Below are 24,047 nucleotides of genomic sequence, written 5' to 3' on the forward strand. Positions count from 1 at the left end.
TTTAATTGTGCAATCCTATGACCACTAGACACTGTCTAAACAGTCACAGGATTTGACAGAGTCTCAGCTCCAACTTCAGAAATGCATTCCGAGGTTGGAAGTCGGACCCCGGCTGTGCAGCATCGTCCCCTGTACTTGCAGCTGGCATGGTTTCTTCCACTCCAGCTATGGCTCTGAAATGGCAAGTGCTGCTGAAGCTGGTATGTGTGTATATGTGGAGGGGGAGTCCATGTGGAGGGGAGGCGTGAGGCTCAGCTGAGGTGCACTGCCCCTTCCAAAACCCCTCAGCTTTGCCTCAATCCCTCCTATGCTTGAACAGGAGCAAAGGAGTCAGGCTGATAAAATCACTCATACAGTGGTACCTTGGCTCACGAACTTAATCCTTTCTAGGACTCTGGTCGAGACCCAAACTGGTCGTGAGCCAAGTCAAATTTCCCCATAAGGGTCAATGTAAATAAGGTTAATCCGTTCTGCAACTATTTTTTTTATTCACAAAAATCTGAAGCAGAGTGACAAAGAACAACAAAGATCATGGCCATCTCCCCCACCCCCCAGAGATCATGCGGGGTGGGGCGGGTACGATTGTGGGTGCACTGGGGAAGAGGCGGGCACGGCACGCTCAGGCAGGGAACACGGGCGCAATCGCGGCCATCTCCCCCCACCCCCCCCAGCACCACCATGATCGTGCCCATGCAGGGAAGGCAGGTGTGCTCACGATCATCACCCAATACAGAGTTTGCAACCTGCGGCAAAATTTTTCAGAAATTTCTGTTTGCAACCTGATTTGGTTGTGAACTGAAGCGTTCGTGAGCCAAGATACCACTGTATATGTCTTCTGGAGGGTGGGAGAAACTAGGGGACAATCTTTGGCTCTGCCTCCCTTCTGCACTCAACTGAATGACAGGAATTCTCCCAGTTCAGAAGCTTATGGGCAGCCAGATGGTTGACTTGAGTCATGGAGCTTCCTCACTAAGGGCACTGGCTGACACCGGTTTGGCAGGGCTTTCCAAATGTAAACACCCTTATTGTAAGGTACACTCACCACCACAGTGGAATGTACAGCAGCCCAGGCACAGTAAGAGCCAGTAGCAGCATCCGCCAGTCTCTGATGAAGTAAGCACACAGTGGCAGGAACATGTAGCCAAATGCATAAAATATGCAAACACCTAAAGTGCAGTATATAATACGGACTGATTTGCCCAGAATTTCGGTACCTGTTCAGAACAAGTGAATGTTGATTAGCATTGTAACTAAAACACATCCCACTATATAAGACTTCTTGAAACAGCCTTGACCACCTGGGTGCCCTCCAGAGGTTTGGGACTACAACTCTACAACTCTCAGAAATCCAGATCATTGGCCATGCTGGCTGAGGGTGACTAAAGTTCAAGTCCAAAACAACTGAGGAAGGCTGCCTTAACGTGTAGAGTTCAACAATGAGAGAACATACTAGGAACCTTAGAACACCTTAAGAATATCTGTTATTGCTATTGAGATGTGCCATCAAGTTCTTGAACTTATGGTGACCTCTGAATGCCTTCCAAAATGTCCTGGTTTTGACAGCTCTGCAACTCAAGGCTGTGGAATTGATCCATCTCACAGTTGGTTTTCCCCTTCTTCTGCCTTCTACTTTCTCCAGTGAGTATTGCCTTCAATTAATGTGCCCAAAGTATAACAGCTTCAGTTTCATCATACTGTCTTATGCCATGTGTGTTTATTTCAGACTTGTATTGTAGGTATGCAATAACCTACCAGTTTATACTTTTCTGCAGAGCAAAGTCTTTAAAAGGTAAACCTATGTTCATTGTCAAGCCTAGCAAAATTGACAATGCTGATTGGAGGGTGGAGTCAGTAAGGAGGCATAAAAGAGGAACCACTCACTGAGAAAATGTGCCGCTGCACTTAAGATTTATTTATTCCATTTCTATACCTCCCAACAGCCAAAGCTCTCTGAGCAGCTCACAGCAATTAACCAAATACAATATCCCTCCTTGTACAAGGAACTCAATGTGGTTTACAATGTTCTCCTCCTCTCCATTTTATCCTGACAACCACCACCACCCTGGGAGGCAGGTTAGGCTGAGAGGCAGTGACTGGCCTAAAGTCACCCAGGCGGCTTCATGGCTGAGTGCAGACTAGTGCCCAGGTCCCCTCTGCAGCCTCTTCACCACTATACCTTTCTAATATTTTTCCATAGAGTGTTACCTTGTCTAGTGTCAAGTCTTTGTTTTTCCTAAGCTTTTGCTTCAAATATTCAAAAACAGTTCTGTGGGAATAGTTTATCATGCAGGCATCCTAGATTGCAATCCCTATGCACACCTAAGTGGGACTAATTCCCATTAGACACAACGGGACTTACTTCTGTGTCAACTGTGCTATTAGACTGTACTATTGGTTTAACTGATGCCATTTCCCAGAGAAGTTCAATCCCAACCTCCTCCAAGTAGTTGCTACAAATTATTAGCATGGCTACTTACCAAGTACAAATGCTGCTACATAATTAGAGATTTGCCCCAATCCAACAATGAGAAAGAGGATGGAAAACATCTCCCAGCTTGTTGAGAAGACTTGGAGGAAGCTAAAGCCAGTCTGAATCCCCATTGTTATAAAGAGTACAGTCTTCCTACCAAACCTAGCATGGGACAAAGATAAACAAAACAATAAAAGATTAGGGAGACTTTGTAAAGACAATAAAAAAGCATGGACCAACTCATTTTCATCAAGCTTTCAAATGCCTGGAGCAATGTCCTCACTTAAGATACATGAAGAATGATCAGCACTGGATTATCCTCACTGAAAGTTAATTACAGGTTTGATTGGAAGGCTCCATTCAGGATTGAAAGGATACCTATGCATTTTCAGAACCCCCTCTTGTTCTTGTTCCAGTTCTCCAGATTTGGGCAGAGAGAAGTCAAGTAATTTTTCCTATCTGAAAGTTTCTTGCTTGTGGGACAAGGATGCCCTGTGAAGACCAGTGCTCTATCCCAAATGCACTTGTGGCATGAAATCAGCCTCCTCAGATTCACCTCTGCAAGCTAGTCCCTTCCCTCAGGTTTCAAAGATGAAATGTACAGCTATAACCTGAATATGTATACCATGTTTAATTCCAATCAATGAAGAAATTATTACATATGTACAGATTGCTAAGTAAGGAAATTAAGTAATGTCACCAACAACACCTCACTGTGACCCTTTAATTACTCCAAGGTGACAGAATGGCATTCATATCTGTGATAGGTTCATCTGATATGTAAAGAAAAATATCAAAACAGATCAACTTTGTTTTGAGGGCAGCCTAATTTGGAATCCATTTGATACTAGTTGGAATTATGGCAGGGAAAGTTGCAAGTCAAAGTTAACATATTACAGGACAATTCACTACAGTTTAAAATCAAACTGAATGTTAAGAGCTGTGTATAAAAAGGAAACATGTATACGCACTTTACCTGTCTGAGAGCTGACCGGACACAAAGGATCCCAGCAGCACACCCACAAAGAACAAAGAGGTAGTTAGCGGTGATTTCCAGTCCTGGTTACAGACAAGGTTCCACTGCCAGAGAAAAGAGAGTTTTAGCATTGTAACTTGCAGATACAACATATGACCCAGTTGCTGAAATCACCAAAGAATAATTTATTAGGACACTTTCCTTCAGAGGAAAATGTTTAAAAATTTGCACAGTTATCAACAAATCAAAATTCAATCTTTTTATCTAAAAGCTATTTCCCAAAATTCCTGTTCAATCTATCTGTTGAGGCTCACAGTACCCCTTCACCAACCAACCAACCCAGAAGTCTAAAAGTAATCTAATTTGGAAAACTGAGTGTCAGCGTCAAACTCTTCAGCATGATGATGGTTCAAATAAAAATGAGTCTGTAAATAACCAGCTGCTTCTGCATCTAGGTAACAGGTAGCTCATTTAAAGAATTCGTTTTGTTTTATGTTGGGAGCTTGTGTTTCACTAGACAGATTTGAAACGCTATTCTTTCTAAACCAGTTTATCAATAAAAAAAGAAAATGTCTAGAAAATGAGAAGAAAAAGGGAAGAGGTGCAATGTAAGCATGCCTTACATCCTTTTTCAAAAAGAGGTAAAAAAGGATTCAGGACATCTGTTTTTTTTTTTTTTTTTTTGCTTAGCAATGTAAATCCATTGTTGAACATGTGTTTTCTATGTGTTTTTTCTTTAATAACCTCTACCACAATGTGCCCAGGTGTTTCCCTTCTGTTCCACTCTCACCTTTCCTTCATTAAGTAGGAAGGCCTGAAGATGGCTTCAGAGCCCATCTCTTCCCTTCTTACCCCAAGAGTCTTTTGCAGCCTTTTCTGGCTGCTCCTTTTAGTATACCGCTCCTAAATAACTGCATTCAAATTGATGAGCCACGGACTGTGCAATGACAGGCACATACTGGCAGCACCAATGTCTTGAGAGCCGGTGTGGTGGTCAGAGTGTTGGACTAGTGACCTGGGAGATTCAGGTTCTAGTCCCCACTCAGCCATGAAATTCCCTGGGTGCCTTTGGGCTACTCACTCATTCTCAGCCCAACCTACCTCACAGGATTGTTGTTATTAAGTTACAATGGAGAGAAGAAGGGCTATGTATGCTGTCTTGGGTTTTTCACAAGAGGAAAGGGGCAGGATAGAAATGCAGTTGTAACAACAACAACAACAACAACTGTCTCCTCATTTGCTTCAAGATACTGGCATTGGTCATGCCTGAAGAGACATTGTGGCCTCTTGTCTCTTGAAGCTCCATATGGCACACTCATTTTTTTAAAAGAATCTATTACTCAGTGGTAATTAATATACAGGTAGTCTCTGGGTTACAGATGAGTTCCATTCCTGAGAATGACCTTAAGTCCTGACAGACCAGATTCTGCCTGACAGACCAGATTCTAAGGATATCTCAGGGGAGAGACACAGTAATTATGGGAGATTTCAATCTCCCAGATATTACTTGGGAGACTCACTCGGCAGTGCCAGCCAGGTCACGTTGCTTCCTAGAAGCTATAGAAGGTTTTTCACACAGAGGGTCCGAAAGGCGACGAGGGGGGGGAACATCCTTGACTTGGTCTTGACCAATAGAGAGGAGCTGATAGATGAAGTACAGATTAGGGGAGCTCTGGATGGGAGTGATCACTCCATCCTTTGCTTTGACAACAGGGGACAGGGGACAGGGGACGTGCAGCAGGTTGAGCACTAGAAGCTGGGACTTGAAGAGGGCCAACTTTGGCCAACTGAAGGCCAGACTGGGGAATGTCTCCTGGGATAGGTTACTGGAAGGTAAGTGAGTTGAGGAGGGGTGGATGGCACTCAAAAGGAAGGTTTTGGAGAAGCATTTCTGAAACAGTTATAAATTGTTCCATCAACAATAAGGTACACAAGAGGCACAAAGAGTTATCTGATGATGGTGACTGGAAATGAAAAAAGAATTCCAGGGTAATATTGGTGCATTTTTAAAGAATTTTAACTTATTAGTATAAGGAAATTAAAGTTGCATTTATACAAACTACTTATCTATTACCTTGTTTTTAATAAAATTGGGTAATAGTTTGAACTGTGAATCTGGCTGCATTTACTGTTGCTTCATAATGTGCTAACCAGAAGTGATTGTAATGAGAGGTAATACCAAGATATTGCACTGTTTAGCTTCCTTGGTTTTGTTTCTGTTACAGTTCCAGCTGAGTTTTTTCCATTTTCTTGCTAAGACCAAAATTTTAGATTGTTCATAATTTACATGTAAGTTGTTGAATTTTAAATATTCTACCCTTCCGTCATGAATGATGCAGAGGGTCTTCACGTAACAATGAAAACAAAGTTGATTTGATTTTTTAAATATTAAAATGTTTTCAGATGATTAAAATATAATAATTTTCCAAGAGCAATGGACTAAAGTGTAGATTACATTATTTGCAGTCACATCAATTACCACTTGACCTAATAAAAGCCTTATTGAATGGGGTTTCTGACACTGGCACACACATTTGCAAATCTGTTGCACCCATAATTGTAATACACATTTTTTCTATGTAATGAAAACGTAACTAAAATAATAGACCAGGTGACTGAGCCAAAGAAACCTGCAAATTGTTAACTGGAAAAAAACAGGGGTTGTTTCAGTGCCATCTGTGTGTGTGTCTAAAAAAATGAGACCTGCCACAAATGGGACATTGTGGAGTGCCCACCAACAGCAACGATCAATTCCATCCAATTTCCACCTGCTCTCCCAACACTCAGCCAGCATTCCATGGACAATGAGCACACCGAGGTTCGGATGCCTCTGAGGGTACACTGAGGTATTAATGCTGCCCCTGCACTAGTGGGATTTACTGCTAGCACCATGGGAAGCTAGCAGATCTTGAACGAAATGGAAGCAAGCAGAAACACTTCTTTCTGGACCGCGACAGATCACTGGGCCTCTTGCTAGAGGAGCTCCAGTGGCCCCTCTCATTTCTCCTGCAGGTATCTCAAAGGATACTCTGCAGGAGTACCAACATCCCCCCACCCACTTAAAAGTGGAGGTGGACAGAGGGAGGAGCAAGGGAGCAGGGGGTTGCTGACAATCTCTACCCAAATGCATGAATAGACCGCGTGGGTTGTGGTGAGGGCTGCCAGGGCAGCTGCCAATTTTGTTTAAGCCACCTCTGCCATGTTTCCAACTTGGTCCTCCTGTCTGGTACTGCTGCTGTACGGGAGCAGCACCAGACCAGGGATGGGGAGCAGCATGTGCTGCCCCTGCTGGTGCTGCAGCCACTCAGCAGCGCCAATGGATGGGAGAGCCATGCCTTAGAAGGGCACCCTGCCTGCCTGGTGCTGCACTGGACGGGGTGAGCCACAGTTGGCTCGGGTGACTCACGAGTCAGCCAAGCTGATATTCAGCCCCCGCTGTGACTACCATTCCCAAGGGATGGTGGCCACAGCAAAGAGGCAGATGCAGTCAGCTCAGCAGTTTCCACCCCATCCTGCCCCTTGTGGCCAGCTACTTAGAGCAACAAGGGTTTCTTGCCACCCTTGCTAAATGGCAGCTACACCTAGGGGTTACTGTTAAACCCTACAATAAACCATAGCCTGTTGGAGTTGCACTTAGAGAATGACTTATAAGCCACCCTTAATAAATCATGGCAGGTTCACAAGATACAATGAGGGCAGCTTGTCATGCTTTGTGAACCTGGTCTGTATGCTCTAGTGTAGCCTTCTCCAAGCATCAAAGATGCTTTGGAGTACAACACTACTCAGCATTACAGAGCATTGGACAGCAGCTGATACGAGTTAAAATCTAGCACATCCTGTGACCACCTGGTTGTGGAAGGCTGTATCTAGTCTTCTGAAGAAATAACCAATAACCTGCATGACACCACTTTAATTAGTCTGCTACTATTGAGAATTAAATGGCCATATCGCAGTATCCCAGAGACCAGCAAACACACTGGCTTAGATCATAAATTGCACCTTGATTCATGTAAGGGAGAGGTTGATTTTGCCTAACCCCCACTCCCTTTATCCGCACACCCCTTGCTTCTTCAGACCCTGAGGCAAATCTGGAGGGAATGGTATGCAGAGACTCAGAGAAAGTGGGAAAGCTCAGTTCTATGAACAAGAACCCTCTTCTGCTCATGGAAAGTAAAGATCCAAGCCAAGGTATGTTTGGAATCGTGTGCAAATTCTCCTAACAAGAGTTTAAAATAGGCAACTTTCAGAAAGCAGAGTATGTGATTCATATTTATTGCATGAAAGAATAGAAATGGGAGATGAGAAAAATGTGGACCTCAGGTGGCTTCCACCTTGTGCCTAACCACTCAGTAAGTTGTCACACTCAGCTAGAAATGAACACTGGTTATTCAAATTTTTCTGAAGCATGTCAAAATGTCTTTTGAATTGTAGCCCATCAACAGTTGTGCAATTGCTATGCAAACAAAATGTTTGTTTAGCTTGCAGAAGTTAGAATTATAGTATAACCTAGCAGTGTTGCCCAGTGCTCAGTACTGAATATAGCAAACCAACTCAGGGAAGAGCTATTTTCATTCTCCAATAGCCTCTAAATAAGGTTACTGAAGTTCACTAAGCTAGACTGAAGGGTTCCTAAAATGCTAAACCCAATGCTTTTTCTCAGGTAGAACACTGGAAGCAGTAGCAAAAGGTAATCAGGGTGCACTTCCTGGCCATTCATTTCAGATCTCTCTCTCTCTCTCTCTCAGACACACACACAGTGTTTTAAAGGTAAATTAGGTACTGACAGTCATGAGCTGCTGCTTTTCATCTCAGGCCAGATATTGCATAAAGTCACAGAGATTAGAAGGGTATTGCATTGCTAATGGAAATATGTGATAACAGCTTAGCAACAAGGTGTGATACAGATAGTTATTCCGAATGTGGCAACCACTTCACTTTCAGGGAAGAAAAACAAAGAAAGAATAATTATTTGGGATATATTTGGATATTTTACTACCACAAGTCACATTCAAATTTAGTAAAATGCCCCCACCAAAAAACTGCATGCGAACATGGGGCATTTTTTTACCCCCAAACTTTCTATTGGTTTGTTATGCGCCCCATAACAAAAATCAGTAATACCTTAGGATTTTTTGATATTGTTGGTTCCAAGCATTATTTGGCTTTTGGAAAGAAAATTCTATATTGCTACTTGATTTGCCTTCTTGGATCAATTTTTGTTAGGAAGAGTGTGCCCCTAGATGACATACTGACGCAGACAAAACAAAAACAACAATGCTAAAACTAAGTATTCTGTTTAGTTTTTTTTGGGGGGGGGGATTAAATGAGATTCAGCTAACACCAAGCTAACAGCCTTTTAATAGATAATGAATCACTAGAGTGTTTCAGTGAATCCATGTTCAGCTTGCAATTCTACCTACACAGACACAGGTTTTCCACAGAGACTATAGTTAAAATTATCCTTAACTCCAGCTGGCCGCAGGACAACCCCCTGCAGCGGGGGGGGGGGGGGGGCGGAGAGGAGACCAAGGAGATCCTTGCTACCAGATCCTTGGGGCCCATCGATATTTTGGGCCCTTTTGGGGGTCTGTCATATTTTGGGTGTGTAAGATGACCCCCAATTTTTGCTTTGCTATTTTTAGTTTCAAGGGATGTCTTATACACCGATATATGGTAATAATGTGGGGAACAGATGACCAGGAAGTACGCTTCAGAAAAATACCAATACGTACTGCCATATAAGGTGACTTGTGTATAAGATGCAGTCAGTATTTTGTGGTGCCCATTTATGTTGGGTGTACAAGATGACCCCTATTTTTTGCTTTCCTATTTTCAGTTTCAAGGGTTGTTTTATACACTGGTGTATATGGTAAGATAGCACATCCACTAAAGCATTCTTGCATGTCTGTGTATATTCTGCTTGCTTTGACTGATGAATGCTCTATCAAGCTGGTTTCTCTGATTAATGAGTACACATTTAAAATTCTTGCTTGTGTTTAATAAATTACCCTACTCTTGGAAAAAAACTGTGTATGAGTCTGTGGAGTCCTCTGACCAGTATCTAGTGTCAAAGGTCCCTTAGAAAAAAACATTAGAATTTGTAATACACCTTTAGAAAACATGTACATTTGTAAGCACAGTGAGAGGACCACATTTAGTAACAATCTAATGGAATCTGGACTATTGGACCTTCATTTCAAGTCATTTCAAAACCTAACTTTAAAAATAACGATCAACTAACATTCTATTCAGCACACAAAAGCATCATTTTACTGACTATATACTGACAAATGACTTGGTCTTTTTCAATCTTCCTGAAAAATTTGACAGATTATATATCCATATTTATTCTTATGCTTACGCCTTGCAAAGAGTTGCATTTGTTTTTAAATTTAAGCTTTACATGACATTAATGTAAGCCATAAGAGGGAGAAAACTGACTTTGGTTTACCTTTGCACATAAGCAGTATATTATTTCTTATTAATTACTGAATGATAAAAATAGGTTTGATTTTCCTGGAAAGATCAAATTTGTTCATGCAACATTATTGTTTAGCTATGGCACATAACAGGTGTAAGATGAATTCAAGAAGCAGTCCTTTCAGAAAACTACTCAGCAATTCCCCAGATGCCTTTGGCAGGTAGGAAAGAAAAGGAGTATCTGACTGGATTCACACAAGATAACCCAGCAGCATGGCTTGTTAACTATGTTCAAGCCACTCTGGCTGGAGTCAAACAACATGACAAGCCATACTTGGCTTATAACCCACCATAGCTTCTCATGCTGTGTGTATTTAGTCTCAGTCAAGACTACAGATGACACTCCAATCACATTCCTCACTCCCTGTAGAATGGAGGTGTGGATGGAAGTACAATTCTAGTATTCTCAAATTGCCCATAGAAAGCAGCCAGTTAGGACACGGAGGATGTGGGTAACAGGTCTCAAACTGTATCGACTCGAGACATAGTTTTCCTAGATGTTACCTAAAGCTGCTTCTCAGGCAAAGGTCACCCTGGCTAACTGGGAAGAGAAACCAAGGTAGACAGCCAAGCAGGTGGCAAACTGGCAGGACTGAGCCAACAAATTAAAGAGCAGAACAAGTTTAAAACTGAAAGTTGGAAAGTAGGTGAAAGGCTACAGAACTTACACAATAGCTCCAGGAAACATACACACACATTGTATAAGTGTTTCAATGTTCCTCATTTTTGGTTATCAAGTGCCCATTTATAACAAGTTTTGGCAAAACAAGTGGAAAGGAAGTGAATCTCTGCCAAATCCCTGAGAACTTTTCATGAAATTCACCTTTTGGTCAACAAGTTGCCATCTTTGTGCCAGTTATTTTAATCTGCACTGGCTCAGATTCTGAATGGCAACATGGGGTTTTTTGAGCTATTTTTTAGTTCTTTATACTAACAAGTAACTGTAAGGTTAAGAACAGGTAAAGGGATTTTTAAAAACTGGGGCAAAGAGCATGTCTCTAAATGGTAGAGAACTGTAAGGGAGGGGTAAGGCAAGAATGTTAATAAGTTAAAGGGAACTGAGTTATTTTATCTGTAAATATCATATAAGTTTAATTTAGAGGGGTGTGTGTGTGTGTGTGTGTGAGAGAGAGAGAGAGAGAGAGAGAGAGACAGACAGACAGACAGACAGACAGACAGAGACAGAATTGCCCCTGATTCCTAAACTCATTATGACTGGGAACCATTTATATTTGGCTCTAATCTATTTGATTGTGGTTTCCAATTCTTTATACTATGCCTTATGGTAGCTATTAAAAAAACCAAATAGATAGAACACATATTCTGCTTCTAATGCATTAGTGAAGCAAAGCAACATGGGAGATCACACTATGTAACAGCATAATCCTATATATATTTACTCTGAAATAGATCCCACTGTAATCAGTAATGCTTAGTCTCAAAAGCGAGTGAGTGGCAACTGCTCCATTTCCTTTCAAAAATGCCACTGTTCCACCAGGAAATGTTTTGGGCAGTGGAGAAGAGGAGAAGTTGGGAGAGCAAGCAAGACAGTGGTGAATGCAATTGTGGAAGATGAGCAAGCAAACTGATGGCAGTGGCTGCAGCAGTGGCAGGTGGCATAGGGAAGACAGAGGTGGCTGAAGATGAGGAGAAGGCAGTTGTGAAGGCAACCAGTAGGAGCGGGGAAACAGCAGGAAGGAAGGTGGTTGGAAGCACCATGCCCGAGGACTCCCAGAATGCTGTGGCTAGCTCTAAGTACATCAGCATAGATAATGCTATTTCACTGAGAAACGTTTATCTAATCAGATGAGATATAGGGTTAAAAATACGCTATATGACCAAAAATGTTAGTTGTTACTAGCAGTATAGTTTTACTGATATTTTTCCTTGATACTTTTCTAATATTTTGAGTTTAAAAAATCTTTCCTCAGAGACCAAGGACACATTTCTGGTCGTGGAGCAAGGATTCAATGAAAAATAGCTTGCAGAAGTAAAATGTCCTCACAAATTTGTGTGCATTGTGGGTGTGTGCTGGATGAGCAATGCCACAAGAAACTTTGTTATTTTTGCTGTAAAAACCTAACAAGGTTTACCCTCTAGGAATTGTTTCAAAAGTTTGTTTACAAAATTGCACAAACACTGTAGCTAAATATTGGATGTTGTCAGTTGGAATTTGCTTAAGAGGTTTTAATTACTGAATTGTTTTAATAAACTTTAAGAACAGTCAAGCTAGCTTTAAATCAGAACTGTTTGGATTGCATTTCATCTCCCTGAAACACAGTAGGACTAGTATGATACCCCTTTCAACAACTTGCAAGAAAGATAGGTTTGCAAACACAATAGTCCTTAAGTCAGATTTCAGCCAGGAAATTTAAGATCACACTGTGTTCATTATGAATACTGCACATACTTGCCTGAAGCTACACTGTGGGGTGACAGGGCAGCTGGAAAACAATCTTCAAACTTTTGATTATGGGATCTTTTCTGGAGACGCCTCCCATTCATGACCAAATCGGGTCACAAACAGAAATTTAGGAAACTTTTTTCCTCAGGTCATGAACTCCAAATTGGGTGATGATTGTGGGTGTGCTGGGGGGGGGGGGCGGGGAGACAGGTGCCATCATGGTCGTGATGGGGGGCGGGGGATGGCCATGATGGCACCTGTCTTCCCTGCACAAGCACTCCCGCAATCGCACCCGTCTCCCCCTGAGTGTGCCCGGGATCGTGTCCATCTCCCTGTCGTGCCTGTCTTCCCGGTGATTAAAAAAAAATTTACAGAATGGATTAACCTTATTTACATCGAATCTTATGGGGAAATTTGACTCGACTCACGACCAATTTGGGTCATGACCAGAGTTGTGGAACGGATTAAGTTTGTGAGCCAAGGTACCACCATACAACCTTTTCCATGGGCACTCCCCTTCTGATACTCTCCTCTCACCTCCTCTTTTTCCTGCAATGGCAGCACTGAGAAAACGTCCTGGGCAAAACAGCAGTGGTGACTGAAGAGGTGGTGGCACTGCAGACCACACTTCAGGCAGGGGAGGAAGGAAGAGTTGGAGGTGAACAATGCTTGAAAGGAATGCAGTGGCAGGTGGCAGCAGGGAAGGAAGAAAGCAGAGGTCAGGAAGAAATTTGAAAGAAGCAGGAGCAAGAAAAGAACGAACCCAGAAAAGGAAGTGGACAAGAAAGAGAGAATCTTGAAAATAAATGCTCTCTGGCACAATTGCCTGCAGGACAAATGTATTCTCAGGTCTGAAAATAGTATGATAAATTGCAATGGGGCTGAAAAGGTTGCCTATTCCTAGGTTAGAACCAGTGCAACAAAGAAATATTCTGAACACACAACTTTTTAAGCTATATTGAAAAATGTAATGATTTCCCATGAAATGGCTCTGACCTCTATACATTTCCCATTAAATCCCACTGACCTCTATGCATTCTGATCGGCCTAGGATGAGGTGCTTACCACAATTAGGACAGTGAGAGTTTAACAAAGAAGCAAACAATTCTGCAGGTTTCAATTTCAATTACCCTATGATTATGATTATTATATTTTGCCTTTTTTCTTCTTTTGAGAAACAGGAGGTAGCTCCATTTTATCCTAATAACAAGAACTCTGTGAGGTAGGTTGGACTGAGAGTTTGTGACTAGCACAGAGTCACCCAGTGAACCTCATGGCCTAGTAAGGACTAGAACCTGGATCTCCTGGGACTCCAATCCAACACTCCAACCACCACAGCACCCTGGCTCTGGAACAACCTTCAGATTCGTGACAGTTCTGAACTGAATTTTTTTTATCCTTCCTATTGAGTGCCTGCTTTCTGATTGTGGCTCATAGTAATCAGAGTTAGGAAGAGGGTGCAAGGAAGAAGGCTGGTGAATTAGGAAGACCCTAGGCCCATTCCAGGTTGTACGATTGTGTAAAAAACCACCAACTCAAAATGCCGCACAAACCTATACTGTTTTGTTAGCATACTCACTTTCAAGTACATTCCTGCAAGAGTCTTAGAGTTTATTGTCAAGTGAATAGGCATACAAGAGAGTGTCTGAATAGCTTTATCTCACTCTGGGATAATGGAACCCAAACCATGGAAATAGTTAACAACTGCAGTGAATGACATGCACTGGAACTTTCTTTCTAAAAATCCTTTTCAAACTACTGATAGTGAAATTTGGTACAGAAGAACCATGGGGATTATGTAATAAAGGTGAAATAAAATTACTTAATAAAAACAAGACAGAATACAAGGAGGTAACCTGTCAGTTCTACTGCCTCTGCTCCTTATATGTAATTTTCCATAAAGTGGTCAAGAAATGTACTGACACTATCTATTAGGCTATTGATTACTATGTTTATTTATTTACCTATTTATCATGTTTTATAAACAATTGCCAACTCCCACATCTCAAACCATTAATAAAAAAGAGACAAGCCCTGCACACTAAAATGGCAAGATATACAGCCATTTAATATCAGGTTTAAATATTTGTATAACAATTTTACCTTTTTATTTAAAAATACTGAAAATTTTATGTTACGTTTTATTGCATATTTCTGTGAATTGCCCAGACAATGTTGGCTGTGGGGGGCTAGAGTACAACAGTAAAATAAAGCAAAGCAAAGGAAAGAGAGAGAAAAGGAAGAGGAGGGAGTGCAGCTTTTCGAGTCCAGCAGGCAGCATGCTGTATGCATATAAATGCGCTTGGAGACGACCCTCCCTTGCTGACGTTATTGCCTGAATGAGGCTCTTGTCCCTCTGGATGATGGAGGGTCTGAATGCTCTTTTCCCGTTCTTCTTCTGCCCTGCTGTGGAAAACTGTCAGCCATAGTCAGGAACTTTTTCTGGTGGGGAGGGAGAAGTGAGCTTGCTGCAACTGCTTCTAGTTTAGCCACTTGTCCTATTCCAGAAGAACTAATTTGGGCTAGTTCCATGACACTGTTGAATACTCCACATTGGTGCGCCACTGAATACAGCTGGCTTTCCTTTTGCTACCACTGCAGCAATACTGGACACTCCCTGAACACACTGGGCCTTTCCTCCAACATCTTATTAGGATCCAGCAGTTTTCTTTTTAACCTGAATACTGCTACCCAAGCATGTAATAAACCCAGGGATGAATCATCAGTTCACCTTTGGGGAGAACTTTGAAATATAGGTTCTTTTAAGTTCAATGGAAGGAAAACAGTACATACATTAATAAAATGCATAGATATGTCTACTAAACTATTATAAATACAAACAACTTAGATGGGTACTACTGAGAATAAATGAAACACTTAAAATGCTTAAGTGGAATAGCAAGGATAGATAGATATGTGGGTGGCTTCACTAGTTAATGAATGGAAATGCAGTTAGGGTGCAATCAGAATGGGAAAAAAGTCCTTCAGCTCAATATGGCTGGCTGGGGAATTCTGGAAGTTGTAGGACTTTTCTCTGTGTAAATATACACAGGACTGTGCTTTTAATGAATTAAAATAAAGGTCTATTTTGGACTCTAAGCTCATTTTCAGTAGCCCTTCAGGTGTCTACCAAGTATCTGATATTTCAAAGTTTCAGTAGTGGCTCCACAGTTGTGGGGTGCCTTCCTCGGACAGCCTCATCAATACCTATGCCCTGTTCTTTTTAGCATCACCATGATCAATTTTTCTCAGGCTTTTTCATTTTGGTCTGTTTTAGATCTTGGGCACTACTGTTGCTGCTTGGGTTATATATAAGTAATGGTTTCCTTTTTCTGTATGCCACTAAAAGAACCTACTGTTAATAGGTAGTATTCCACATATAAATGAATACATTTAATGGCTTTAATCCATTACATTAGGAAGGAGAAACAACCAAACTTCAAGCAGGGTTGAAAACATATGCAAGGGAAATACTTAGATTAATATTCAACTCTACTGTCTCTAGTATATATTTACTAGCAGCCTCAAACTCACCTGCAACACCCAAACAAACCCAATAAATGAAATCAGTGGCCATCACTTTCCTATCACATGAGAAGCAGTCTTTGCAACCTTAGATTTTGTTATATGACAGGCTAAGGCAATTCACAGTTCATAGTTCATAAGTCAGCATGTGAAAATGCAACAATTATTTAAAAAGAACTTACAAAAACGTATCAGAAGAAGGGAGGTATGCCTCAGTATACCCATTAGGGAGGAACACAAGCAGAAGGGTATTATTGGACTCTTGTCCTCCTCATGGGCTTCCACAGGATGGTTAACCATTGCGGAAAAAGAATGCTGGATTAGGCAGGCCTTTTGCCCAATCTAGCACAATTCTCTGAATGTTCTTATGCCAACTGGAATCATTCCATGGGACTCATTTCTGTTTGCTAGCCAGTGAAAAAAGAAAAGTATTCTGTATACAAATGCATGGCTTAGATTGCCCTAAAACTTTAAAACAGACTAGCTGGATCACCACCATCCATGAATACTGTCCTACAGAAAGATGGCATTGCTGGAGAATTTTGCTTTCAGAAATCTCTCTCTTTTCTGCTCATCTAAAGTTTTTTTGACAACAGAAGCTTGTCAAAAAAAGCTTCTGTTTAACCAGAAGTACCTGATCCTACCTAATCTTGGAAGCTAACCAGGGTTGGGCCTGCTTGAAATCTGAAATGGTGTCTTGAATGTTTTGAACTGCCCAGAGAGCTTTGGCTATGGGCAGTACAGAAATGTAATGCAACACAACAACAACTTGCAGGTCTACCAAAACAGAACAAGTTAACAGAAAAATGAAAGGGGAATGAAAGAAATCTGCCTTTATATATGAGGCCGGACCTTGCCAACTTGCAATTTCATCCTTTCTGTGATACCTAGGCTATCCCTCCCACTACTACATACACTGTATACATAAAACAGGAATTACTTGTCATAAATGATATATTTCATACCACAGGAATAGATAGTTATACTGGCTCCCTCAGATAGGTACATAGGGCAGGAACTAGGATAAAGGAAAGGTGCTCAGGAAGGTGTCAGCTACTAAAGGAGGCCTGAGAATTTAATAATATTATTACACTGTGTTTATATCCTGACCTTTTTCTTCTTATGAGAAATCCAAGACATTTTACAAACTTCCATTTAATCCTCAAACACTTTTTATTCTCCTGTCATTTGAACTGTTGAATACATGGTTTTTATTCAGATTAGGACTGAATGGTTGCAGTGGATTAGTATTCTGTGTTGTGCATTATTATTTTATCTTCCTTGTTAATTGTGGTTTCTCCGAAATTAAAATTACTATGGATATTATTGTTATTAATGTGCTTTATGCTGTAAACCATTCTGAAAGCATTTGCTATAGAACACTGTATAAAACCTTGAAATAAATAAAATCCTTACAACACTGAAGTAGGTTGAGCTGAGAGTCTGACTAGCCCAAAATCACCCAGCAAGCTTCATGGCCAAGTGGGGACTCCAGCATTCCCACAAGTATGCTACACTAGCTCTCTTAATAAATGTGGGGTAAGACTAAACAACTGGCTTATAAAAAGCTTTGTCCCAAGAAATGGACAACTTATTTAAAAATAATCCAGTGGGAAGGGATGAACGCAAAAGCAGCCTGACTCTGAACATGGGTATAAACTTGGAACAGTTGCAGCAGCTCAGCCCAACCTTCCTAACAGGGTTGTTGTGCAGGTGAATTTGAGATTAGGAGCAGGAGAATGATGTAAACTGATTTGAGTTCTTTAAAAAAAAGTAAAATAAAAAGCAGGATATAAATCAAATAATCAAGGGAAGATATCAGTCAGATCTGTAGTTGATAGGAGAATAAGAAAGTGATAAGGCTGGTGTAACTAAAGGCAATTCATCACACAGCAGTCATACATCATACAGCAATTCTATGATAACTTTTCTCTTAGGTAGTGCTGGCTTTAGATAATGCATTACATGCATGTACCATTGCATTTTTATCCCATCCTACCTCAATCCGATGACCTCCAGATTGAGAAAGGATGTTGATTTTCCATCTAGCATGGCTCAAGGGCAGAAATCTTGTTAGTTAGAGCCCAAACGTTCCAGAGGGCGCCACGGTGGGGTAGGCTGCTCTAGGGAATGCAAGGCTGCCTCCCTAACCTTGTGAGGTAGGCTCGGTTGAATGGCAGGGGTTGGCTCAAGGACAAGGCTCAAAGAGGATTTGAACTTGGGTGTATAACCTCACTCAAGCTAGGCCACCCGGAGGCAGCAATAAAGGCACGTGCTCGGCTTCCTCGCCCTACCTCGCTGACGATGGTGGAGAGGTAGGGGTCTTGGCTGTACTCCCAGCCGTCCAGGCACTTCTCCTGCTCCACCTGGCTGAGGTTGACGTCGCGGCCGGGCTGCAGGCCGGCGGCAGAGAAGTTGAGCAGGGCCTCGAGGCGGTAGCGGCGGCAGCGGCTGGGCACCTGCCGCCCGTCGCGCACCTCCAGCGGGATACTGGCGTTGAGCCACTCGGCGCTCAAGTTGGCGCTGGCCGGCACCCGGCAACGGTGCTCGGGGGTGCCGGCCAAGAAGACGGCGGAAAGTCCACTGAAGCCATTGGGGATGATGCTGGCGCTGAGCAGGAAGAAGATGAGGCGCTGGAAGGGGCCCCACTCGCCCAGGAAGGCGGTGACCTGGTCGTAGTCAAGCATAGTGGGTGGGCGCAAGAAGGCGACGAGCGTCCGGCACACGGAGCGCCGGCCCGGCCGCCCAGCCGGGCGCGAGCGACCAGCCGAGCAAGGGCAGAGCAGCTGCTCCTGCTAAGACACGCAGCAGCCTCTTCTGGCCTGGACGAGGAACAGCCCGCCGCCTGCTGCTGCGGTCGCTGCTACGCGGAAAGGCACAACCCCGGCAGCAAGTGCTGTGCAGACTGTTAAGAAGGTTGTGGGTGTGGTTTGCACACAAAGGCCTAGCGCCGAGCTGGGCCCAGCGCCAAATCTCGGCAGCCAAAGCCTGGCCGTGGGGGCAGTTTCCTCCCGCAGCATTTTTCGGGCGCAAGGAACGTGGCTCGTATCCTTAACTTCTTATCCTGAACTGGCCACCTGGAGAGAAGGTGTCTCGTGAAGAAGCCCGGGCCGCGGGCTGGCTCGCACACCGTAACTTCCAACATGGACATCGCCGCATCGCCTTGGCAACGCCGGGGCTTCACGCGTAATCACCGCAAGAAAGCAAACCCTGCCCCAGTATAAACGAAAGCGAATACACGATGCCTTCTGCAGCGACTCCGCACTCGGCAGACACTCCTGTATGCCTAAATTCACTCCGAAGGGCTAGCGTATACGCGCTTAGCGGGCTTTACTCACACAAGCACGTGCACGGCTTTCACACGTGATACTGAACTTCGTTCCGCCTCAGCGCTGTCTAGCGCTATCCGGAGCGCCTTTTGAACCGGGTTAAAGAAAAAAAAAACGCATCAATTACCCGCTATTAACAGCGGTACAGGTAGGTAATTTGAGACTCTACAGCGAGGGCAGGGGCAGGGGAGGGCGGGACTTGTGGACCTCTAGATACTTCGGCCTACAACTTTCACCAGTGCTAGCTGGATGATAGGATTTACAGACCAATAAAATCTAGAGGATACCAGCTTCCCATCCTGGTGCTTTAGCCAGGCAGGATCTAACGAACGAGAGGAGAAAAGTTGCCCCCCTAGCAAGTAATATTTTTGCAGCTCCCGTGTGTGTAAATTGCCTGCTCTAGAGTCCACTGCCCCTTGCCCTCGACCGGATCCGGGGATCCGGGCCTGGATTCCATGGACTACTTCGCCCCTTAGTTTAGAAGACATTAACTAGACCACCCCATCAAATTTCATAAGTAGCGCAGCTCAACTGGCAATAAATGCCTTGTCTGGAAATTTCCACAAACTGCAGCTGTTGGCTTACCTGTCTGCTTTTTAAATTGCTATTCTTATGTTTGATCCATTATTGCCAGTATATATTTAAATACACAGACATTTTAATTAATAACTAATATTTGCAAGATAAACTGCCTTTTGTCTTTTTTCCTTTAAAAAAACACAATAGAAATATAATACTGATATTAATGGTACAGAATTGTATAAATGGATTTTCACAGTTGGTGCCTGGTGCCACAGATTCAGTTGTTAAAAGTTTTGAGATCTTGTGTTTTTCATGTCAAATTGTCCAGGTGCCAGATTTTATCTTTGAAACAATGCAGTCTCTGATTAACATTCACATTTTATATTGTTGAAGTGTTCCCAAAGATGTGAAACCTTTCTTCCTAGTGCAGCCAAATCTTGGTGTTGCGATTCCAGCTGAGTTTCTAATAAACACTAGTTCAGATTCAAAAGCATTTCATGTCATTTTCTGCAAATATTTGGAACAAACTATTTTAAGATCAAGGACCACATGGGGTATATTTTATGGGGAAATTAGTTGAAAGCATGAATAAGGAGTCACTTTGCAATTCTAAGCGTTGCCAGCCTCAATGGGATTTAATTTTGAGTAGGCAAATGCAAAACCAACCTATTTAAATTAGTCTTAAATCAACCTAGTCTTAAAACTTTTGGCGACCAGTAAGAACTGCAAGGATTTACTTTTATTCAGATTCTAGGATAGGAGAGGGACAGGATAGTTGAAAGGAGTGCTGCTGAGGGTGGAAGTAGCCAGAAAAATTGTATTTTTACATGACCAAAGGCAAATATTATTTGGCAGGGTTGCACGCTTAGAGATATATACACTGCCTCTTCCTGTACTAACCATGTATTAAGGTTCTTGTGATTCACAGAGGCCATTTTCTGGAGCAGGTTAGGTGTGTGAATATTGGGAAAAGTGCCTTTTTGGCTGTGATACTGAGTTTATGGAATGGGCTCTGGAACAGATTTGCCTGATGTTGACTCTTACAACTTTATTTTGGAGCTAGTTCAAGAGTATTAATTTCCAAGGGCTTTCTTAATGTTAGCTGAAATGTGTATCATCTGTTACTGTTTTTTCAAAGTTGTTCTGAATTACTTTTATAATAAAATTATTGATTATTCATTTCATCCATTCATTATATCCTGCCTTTTTTCCTGCAAAAACCCAGACAGCTCATATTCCTCCTTTTCTCCATTTATCCTCGTAACAATCATATAAGTCATTCCAGTTTTGTTTTATTGCAGTAATCCATTTTAGGAAGATTGTAAGAAATCCAGAGCTCAATATCGGTTGTCTTGGAAAGGTCATGCCTCACATTGGGTAAGATCACGACACAGTAAGCTATCCTGCAAATAAGCTACACAATGGGAAGGCTTCTGTGGCACATTAATACCCACTGGGAATTTTGTGTATGAGCTGCAGATAAAATTTCCCTGTAACTGAGAGTCCATCAGGCAGCAGGGGGTGCTTAGCCCTCTCCCTTCAGTCATTCAGCAGTAACATGGAGATACCGAGGGAAGCACTGGGAAGTTAGCACTTTGGGCTGCTGTCATCCGTTGTCCACACAGCACTCATCAGTGCAGGCAGAGCAGAATTTCTTGAGGCATTGGCAGGAGTGCTGGCATGCCACAGCCGAGCATTGTAGAGACCCATGTCCCTTTCCGCTGCTAGGCCATAGCATGCTGAAGCTGAGCCATACAAAGGCCACCAGCATGGCTTCCCCACAGGTCAGCTGCAGTGTGGTGCTTTGGAGAGTGGTGTGGGATAGGCAGTGGTGCTGGGTACTTCTGCGTGGAATGGAAGCCTATTGTCCTGGGAAAGGAGCCACAGTGGGTTAGTGTCATGCCGTGGAACAACCCATGATGCACCTGACTGATAGGCTGGCTGTGGGTGGTTTTCCCTTGCCATCTGCCCATTGGCTCCGGCACATCTCACAGGCAATGTTCAGTGGAATCCACAGCCCAGGATTATTTGCTTTCTTTCTACATCAGCACTGCTTTTACTGTGGTCTGCTGCATGCTCAGGCCATGTTTCGCCTTTGCCAGCTCCTTCACCCATTCCCCTGTATATTTTTAATTCCTGATAAAACCCATGTGCTTTTATTACTACACTGCTGACTTCATCCGCCCATATTGCTTGTTTTGTTCTCCCAGACTTCCTGCCCACCATCAGACTCCATCACTGATAGGTCCAGGTTCAGGGAGGCTGCAGTTCTGCTGAAGGAAAAGTCCACCTTTACTTGCAGATGTTGTGCAGGATGTAACAAACCACAACTACAACTGGCACAAGGTCTTCCACATCCAAAATTGTGTAGAGGAAGTGTAGTCAAACATATACTATGTAAGGAACCTAGGCACTTGATGCGGTGCCATGGGTTGAAGTGCAAAGGCCCCGGGGTGGGGGTGGGGAATGGGAGGCTATTTAGCACAGAGCAGCCTTCAACCTGTTCAGCCTATGGCCAGTGGAGGGGCTTGTCTGCCAAAGGAAAATAAAGGATAGCTGTGCCATAACTTCTTCCAGTGAGTGCATGAAAAGTATGTCCTGATCTTCAGTATTGTGCTGTGCTTGCTTGTGCTCTTCTTCAGTCAGGTGCTGATTAAAATTAATTGTTTAAAAATCTTTGGGTTCATGTCGGGTGGGTGCCAGCCTAGCTTATTTTTGGATAGCAGAAGTACAATGGGCTGCTGGTACTGGAGGAGTATGTTGTTGGTGAAATCATGCGGGGAGGGGGGGTTGCTGGGGAGGAGGGATCGTTTGTCAGCTCAAAGTAGAGGATTTTGGGGGATGTGCCAAGATGGGGGCCCTGCATGGCTTTGGTGTAGTGGACTTGATGGTTGATGTGGTATAGGGTTCTACATGTCTTGAAGGGCTTGGACATGGGGAGGTGGAGTCATTTGTTGGAGACAGGCAGGTCTTCGGGGGGCAGTGCCAGATTTTGTGAGTGTGTCCTGCTGCCAGCAGCATAACTGGATGTCCAGGTCACGTTCCTCTTACTGAGCAGGATAGTCAGCATTTTATAGAATTATCTGGTGTGCAGCTGAGTCCTGGGCTTGAGTCATGATTCCCTTAAACTGCTTCAGTTTCTTCCTTGTACTGTGTGGGTATGCAAGAGGAACCCCACTCATGACTGTTGCACAGAAATCCAGGGAACAGAGTATCATCCCTAGTGCTTTGTAGGTACTCCAGAGCCCAGAGATTTGAATGTGCCTCATTCCAGTAGTATGTCTACATTTTCATACAGTGCTTCTCTCTGACTTGCTGGAGTCGGAGATGTGTCATATGCCAACTTCCACAATGGTTGTATAGAGGAATCCTGTAAGAAGCAAGGTGGCAAGGACTTGCCTGCTGTTTCTTCTCTCTGGTGCAATATTGGTAGCAAATCAGCCTAAAAAGCAATTTTGGAAGATTGCGAGTGCTAAAGTACCTCAAGGAGTTGTTGGTGGAATCCTACTAGCCCTGCCCAAAAAGGGCCATTATGGGGGAGGATAGTTTAGGGATCTAGAGGCTAGGAGGAATTGGTGGGAACATTTCAACAAAAAGGGAGCAATGTTAATACTGGGACCTTTCTGTTGTACAAATGCAGTATGAGTTTACAGAGATCAAAGGAGTGTGCAACAGAAAGTAAACAACTGCACAAGTCTACTTTCTGCAGTAAAGGGTTTTCCTCCAGGAAAATCATGACAGCAGGAAGTAGTGGAAGGATGACTTCAGAAGCACACCTAAAGCTGGCATGGGACCAACCTCCTTACTGTGCAGATCACACACAGCTGGTTCAAAGGGAGAAGACAAACATAGAAACAAAGCGAGTCAGAAGGGGCCTCCCGGCTCCGCTCACGACATGCCCACCATGTGGACGTCCAGCCTATCCTTGAACACCCACACCAATGGGGCCTCAACAACCTCCCGTGGAAGCCCATTCCACACCCTCGGGGTCCTGACTGTCAGGAAGTGCTTCCTGGCATCCAAATGGAACCTTGGCTCCCTGAGGTTTGCTCCGTTGGAGCGTGTCCTGCCTTCCTCTGCAGGGGAGAACAGGTCTCTACCCATCTCCATGTGACATCCCCTCACATACCTGTATGTTGCCAACATATCCCCTCTGAGTTTCCTCCAGGCTGAAGAGACCCAGTTCCCTCAGTCTCGCCTCATAGGGATCCCCTGCAAACCGGCCACCAACCTTGTGGCCCTACGCTGCACTGACTCCAACCTGGCTATATCCTTTCTGTAATGAGGGGCCCAAAACTGAACACAATACTCCAATTGCGGGCGCACCAGAGTCATGTAGAG

At 43.3% G+C, this 24,047-nt stretch overlaps 1 protein-coding gene and 1 long non-coding RNA gene across 4 annotated transcripts in view; one reads left to right on the forward strand and one right to left on the reverse strand.

The window, feature by feature from the left end:
- The window catches only part of SLC22A5 (solute carrier family 22 member 5), a 32,541-nt gene extending 13,912 nt beyond the window's left edge, over positions 1-18,629 (reverse strand). For 2 of the 3 annotated variants that reach the window (XR_006417006.1, XM_044454207.1), the window contains exons 1-4: positions 18,150-18,619; positions 3,447-3,550; positions 2,478-2,632; positions 1,043-1,214 (exon numbers count right to left, since the gene is read on the reverse strand). Coding sequence is in view for 1 of the 3 variants with exons in the window: in XM_044454207.1 (XP_044310142.1) it covers positions 1,043-1,214; positions 2,478-2,632; positions 3,447-3,550; positions 18,150-18,542 (824 nt within the window). In the remaining 2 variants the exon portion in view is untranslated. Of the gene's footprint in view, positions 1-1,042; positions 1,215-2,477; positions 2,633-3,446; positions 3,551-18,149 lie in introns of all 3 variants that reach the window. The other variant, XR_006417007.1, reaches the window with a different exon arrangement.
- A 75-nt stretch (positions 18,630-18,704) lies between these two features.
- Positions 18,705-24,047, forward strand: part of LOC123035732 — a 20,906-nt gene continuing 15,563 nt past the window's right edge. The window contains exon 1 of the long non-coding RNA XR_006417008.1: positions 18,705-19,332. This is a non-coding gene — a long non-coding RNA (uncharacterized LOC123035732). The remainder of the gene's footprint in view (positions 19,333-24,047) is intronic.

Source organism: Varanus komodoensis, unplaced genomic scaffold (genome assembly GCF_004798865.1).
Source record: "Varanus komodoensis strain SLA01 unplaced genomic scaffold, ASM479886v1 scaffold7_3, whole genome shotgun sequence".
Classification (NCBI taxonomy): Eukaryota; Metazoa; Chordata; class Lepidosauria; order Squamata; family Varanidae; genus Varanus; species Varanus komodoensis.